This window comes from Oncorhynchus kisutch, unplaced genomic scaffold, assembly GCF_002021735.2.
Source record: "Oncorhynchus kisutch isolate 150728-3 unplaced genomic scaffold, Okis_V2 Okis04b-Okis11a_hom, whole genome shotgun sequence".
NCBI lineage: Eukaryota > Metazoa > Chordata > Actinopteri > Salmoniformes > Salmonidae > Oncorhynchus > Oncorhynchus kisutch.
The window spans coordinates 10,181,583-10,187,582 of record NW_022261981.1 but is presented as its reverse complement, the minus strand read 5'-3'; the positions used below and the strand labels follow the sequence as shown (position 1 = coordinate 10,187,582).

General features: G+C 49.7%; 1 protein-coding gene across 1 annotated transcript in view; it reads right to left on the bottom strand.

The window, feature by feature from the left end:
* LOC109882527 (rho GTPase-activating protein SYDE2) overlaps positions 1-6,000 on the bottom strand; it is a gene marked incomplete at its 3' end in the record, with an annotated part of 57,773 nt that overhangs the window by 6,829 nt on the left and 44,944 nt on the right. Inside the window, 1 exon segment of the mRNA XM_031813139.1 lies at positions 3,673-3,799. Coding sequence (XP_031668999.1) covers positions 3,673-3,799 — 127 coding nt within the window.

Sequence of the window (6,000 nt, the reverse complement as noted above, 5' to 3'; positions counted from 1 at the left end):
AACTACGACCAAACCCCAAACCCTCCTACCGCTTCCTTTTACTAGGATCAGTTTCATTTGGTCCAATATATTGGTAAGGCTTCATCTAAGGTTTAACTACGTCCAAACCCCAAACCCTCCTACCGCTTCCTTTTACTAGGATCAGTTTCATTTGGTCCAATATATTGGTAAGGCTTCATCTAAGGTTTAACTACGTCCAAACCCCAAACCCTCCTACCGCTTCCTTTTACTAGGATCAGTTTCATTTGGTCCAATATATTGGTAAGGCTTCATCTAAGGTTTAACTACGTACCAAACCCCAAACCCTCCTACCGCTTCCTTTTACTAGGATCAGTTTCATTTGGTCCAATATATTGGTATGGCTTCATCTAAGGTTTAACTACGACCACCAACCCTCCTACCGCTTCCTTTTACTAGGATCAGTTTCATTTGGTCCAATATATTGGTAAGGCTTCATCTAAGGTTTAACTACGACCAAACCCCAAACCCTCCTACCGCTTCCTTTTACTAGGATCAGTTTCATTTGGTCCAATATATTGGTAAGGCTTCATCTAAGGTTTAACTACGACCAAACCCCAAACCCTCCTACCGCTTCCTTTTACTAGGATCAGTTTCATTTGGTCCAATATATTGGTAAGGCTTCATCTAAGGTTTAACTACGACCAAACCCCAAACCCTCCTACCGCTTCCTTTTACTAGGATCAGTTTCATTTGGTCCAATATATTGGTAATGCTTCATCTAAGGCAGGTATGTTTTATAAGTTGGTATGAGCAGTGTCGGGGGAAGCTACTCTGGAAATAGAGTTTACCAACCTATAAAAATGATTGCTGATAGAGACTGGTGTAGGAGGACAGGGGACTGACCTGTGATGACGTTGATGCTGATAGAGACTGGTGTAGGAGGACAGGGGACTGACCTGTGATGACGTTGATGTCAGGATAGAGACTGGTGTAGGAGGACAGGGGACTGACCTGTGATGACGTTGATGCTGATAGAGACTGGTGTAGGGGGACAGGGGACTGACCTGTGATGACGTTGATGCTGATAGAGACTGGTGTAGGAGGACAGGGGACTGACCTGTGATGACGTTGATGCTGATAGAGACTGGTGTAGGAGGACAGGGGACTGACCTGTGATGACGTTGATGCTGATAGAGACTGGTGTAGGGGGACAGGGGACTGACCTGTGATGATGTTGATGCTGATAGAGACTGGTGTAGGAGGACAGGGGACTGACCTGTGATGACGTTGATGCTGATAGAGACTGGTGTAGGAGGACAGGGGACTGACCTGTGATGACGTTGATGCTGATAGAGACTGGTGTAGGGGGACAGGGGACTGACCTGTGATGACTTTGATGCTGATAGAGACTGGTGTAGGGGGACAGGGGACTGACCTGTGATGACGTTGATGTCAGGATAGAGACTGGTGTAGGGGGACAGGGGACTGACCTGTGATGACGTTGATGTCAGGATAGAGACTGGTGTAGGGGGACAGGGGACTGACCTGTGATGACGTTGATGTCAGGATAGAGACTGGTGTAGGGGGACAGGGGACTGACCTGTGATGACGTTGATGTCAGGATAGAGACTGGTGTAGGGGGACAGGGGACTGACCTGTGATGACGTTGATGCTGATAGAGACTGGTGTAGGGGGACAGGGGACTGACCTGTGATGACGTTGATGCTGATAGAGACTGGTGTAGGGGGACAGGGGACTGACCTGTGATGACGTTGATGTCAGGATAGAGACTGGTGTAGGGGGATAGGGGACTGACCTGTGATGATGTTGATGCTGATAGAGACTGGTGTAGGGGGACAGGGGACTGACCTGTGATGACGTTGATGCTGATAGAGACTGGTGTAGGGGGACAGGGGACTGACCTGTGATGACGTTGATGCTGATAGAGACTGGAGTAGGGGGATTGGGGACTGACCTGTGATGACGTTGATGTCAGGATAGAGACTGGTGTAGGAGGACAGGGGACTGACCTGTGATGACGTTGATGTCAGGATAGAGACTGGTGTAGGGGGACAGGGGACTGACCTGTGATGACGTTGATGCTGATAGAGACTGGAGTAGGGGGATTGGGGACTGACCTGTGATTATGTTGATGCTGATAGAGACTGGAGTAGGGGGATTGGGGACTGACCTGTGATGACGTTGATGTCAGGATAGAGACTGGTGTAGGAGGACAGGGGACTGACCTGTGATGACGTTGATGTCAGGATAGAGACTGGTGTAGGAGGACAGGGGACTGACCTGTGATGACGTTGATGTCAGGATAGAGACTGGTGTAGGGGGACAGGGGACTGACCTGTGATGACGTTGATGCTGATAGAGACTGGTGTAGAGGGACAGGGGATTGACCTGTGATGACGTTGATGTCAGGATAGAGACTGGTGTAGGAGGACAGGGGACTGACCTGTGATGACGTTGATGTCAGGATAGAGACTGGTGTAGGGGGACAGGGGACTGACCTGTGATGACGTTGATGCTGATAGAGACTGGTGTAGGGGGACAGGGGACTGACCTGTGATGACGTTGATGTCAGGATAGAGACTGGTGTAGGAGGACAGGGGACTGACCTGTGATGATGTTGATGTCAGGATAGAGACTGGTGTAGGGGGACAGGGGACTGACCTGTGATGACGTTGATGCTGATAGAGACTGGTGTAGGGGGACAGGGGACTGACCTGTGATGACGTTGATGTCAGGATAGAGACTGGTGTAGGGGGACAGGGGACTGACCTGTGATGACGTTGATGCTGATAGAGACTGGTGTAGAGGGACAGGGGATTGACCTGTGATGACGTTGATGTCAGGATAGAGACTGGTGTAGGAGGACAGGGGACTGACCTGTGATGACGTTGATGTCAGGATAGAGACTGGTGTAGGGGGACAGGGGACTGACCTGTGATGACGTTGATGCTGATAGAGACTGGTGTAGGGGGACAGGGGACTGACCTGTGATGACGTTGATGTCAGGATAGAGACTGGTGTAGGAGGACAGGGGACTGACCTGTGATGATGTTGATGTCAGGATAGAGACTGGTGTAGGGGGACAGGGGACTGACCTGTGATGACGTTGATGCTGATAGAGACTGGTGTAGGGGGACAGGGGACTGACCTGTGATGACGTTGATGTCAGGATAGAGACTGGTGTAGGAGGACAGGGGACTGACCTGTGATGACGTTGATGTCAGGATAGAGACTGGTGTAGGGGGACAGGGGACTGACCTGTGATGACGTTGATGCTGATAGAGACTGGTGTAGGGGGACAGGGGACTGACCTGTGATGACGTTGATGTCAGGATAGAGACTGGTGTAGGAGGACAGGGGACTGACCTGTGATGACGTTGATGTCAGGATAGAGACTGGTGTAGGGGGACAGGGGACTGACCTGTGATGACGTTGATGCTGATAGAGACTGGTGTAGGGGGACAGGGGACTGACCTGTGATGACGTTGATGTCAGGATAGAGACTGGTGTAGGGGGACAGGGGACTGACCTGTGATGACGTTGATGCTGATAGAGACTGGTGTAGGGGGACAGGGGACTGACCTGTGATGACGTTGATGTCAGGATAGAGACTGGTGTAGGGGGACAGGGGACTGACCTGTGATGACGTTGATGCTGATAGAGACTGGTGTAGGGGGACAGGGGACTGACCTGTGATGACGTTGATGTCAGGATAAACCTCTTCATTCAGGCTGACAGCAGCACTGTCCCTCTCAAACGCGTCTCTTAGTTCCTTCTTCACTGCAGCTGAACCACACAGACGGTACAGACCCACCACCTACAGACAGACCAGAGTATTACCTACAGACAGACAGACGGTACAGACCCACCACCTACAGACAGACCAGAGTATTACCTACAGACAGACAGACGGTACAGACCCACCACCTACAGACAGACAGACAGACCAGAGTATTACCTACAGACAGACAGACGGTACAGACCCACCACCTGCAGACAGACAGACATACAGACCAGAGTATTACCTACAGACAGACAGACGGTACAGACCCACCACCTACAGACAAACAAACCAGAGTATTACCTACAGACAGACAGACGGTACAGACCACCACCTACAGACAAACAAACCAGAGTATTACCTACAGACAGACGGTACAGACCCATTAATAAACCATACATTCACCACGGATCCTCTACCTACAGACAGACAGACAGACAGACAGGCAGACAGACAGGTCCTCTACCTACAGATATGAGACAGACAGACAGACGGTACAGACCCACCACCTACAGACAGACAGACCAGAGTATTACCTACAGACAGACAGACCAGAGTATTACCTACAGACAGACAGACCCACCACCTACAGACAGACAGACCAGAGTATTACCTACAGACAGACAGACCCACCACCTACAGACAGACAGACCAGAGTATTACCTACAGACAGACAGACCCACCACCTACAGACAGACAGACCAGAGTATTACCTACAGACATACAGATAGACAGACAGACAGAGTATTACCTACAGACAGACAGACAGTACAGACCCACCACCTACAGACAGACAGACCAGAGTATTACCTACAGACAGACAGACAGTACAGACCCACCACCTACAGACAGACAGACCAGAGTATTACCTACAGACAGACAGACAGTACAGACCCACCACCTACAGACAGACAGACCAGAGTATTACCTACAGACAGACAGACAGGCGGTACAGACCCACCACCTACAGACAGACAGACCAGAGTATTACCTACAGACAGACGGTACAGACCCACCACCTACAGACAGACAGACGGTACAGACCCACCACCTACAGACAGACAGACCAGAGTATTACCTACAGACAGACGATACAGACACACCACCTACAGACAGACAGACAGGCGGTACAGACCCACCACCTACAGACAGACCAGAGTATTACCTACAGACAGACGATACAGACCCACCACCTACAGACAGACAGACAGACAGACAGACGGTACAGACCCACCACCTACAGACATGAGACGACCAAAACCATTCAGACACATCAACATTTACATGTTCCAGCTGGTTTATTTGACCGCTATAGAGTACATATCCGTGTAAATTAGAGGTGAGGTTGTAGTCCTGTGTATGAAACAGTGTAAATGAGGTGGGGGTTGTTGTCCTGTGTGTGAAACAGTGTAAATGAGGTGGGGGTTGTTGTCCTGTGTATGAAACAGTGTAAATGAGGTGGGGGCTGTTGTCCTGTGTATGAAACAGTGTAAATGAGGTGGGGGATGTTGTCCTGTGTATGAAACAGTGTAAATGAGGTGGGGGCTGTTGTCCTGTGTATGAAACAGTGTAAATGAGGTGGGGGCTGTTGTCCTGTGTATGAAACAGTGTAAATGAGGTGGGGCTGTTGTCCTGTGTATGAAACAGTGTAAATGAGGTGGGGGTTTGTTGTCCTGTGTATGAAACAGTGTAAATGAGGTGGGGGTTGTTGTCCTGTTTGTGAAACAGTGTAAATGAGGTGGGGGTTGTTGTCCTGTGTGTGAAACAGTGTAAATGAGGTGGGGGTTGTTGTCCTGTGTGTGAAACAGTGTAAATGAGGTGGGGGCTGTTGTCCTGTGTATGAAACAGTGTAAATGAGGTGGGGGTTGTTGTCCTGTGTATGAAACAGTGTAAATGAGGTGGGGGCTGTTGTCCTGTGTATGAAACAGTGTAAATGAGGTGGGGGCTGTTGTCCTGTGTATGAAACAGTGTAAATGAGGTGGGGGTTGTTGTCCTGTGTGTGAAACAGTGTAAATGAGGTGGGGGTTGTTGTCCTGTGTATGAAAAAGTGTAAATGAGGTGGGGGCTGTTGTCCTGTGTATGAAACAGTGTAAATGAGGTGGGGCTGTTGTCCTGTGTATGAAACAGTGTAAATGAGGTGGGGGTTTGTTGTCCTGTGTATGAAACAGTGTAAATGAGGTGGGGGTTGTTGTCCTGTGTGTGAAACAGTGTAAATGAGGTGGGGGTTGTTGTCCTGT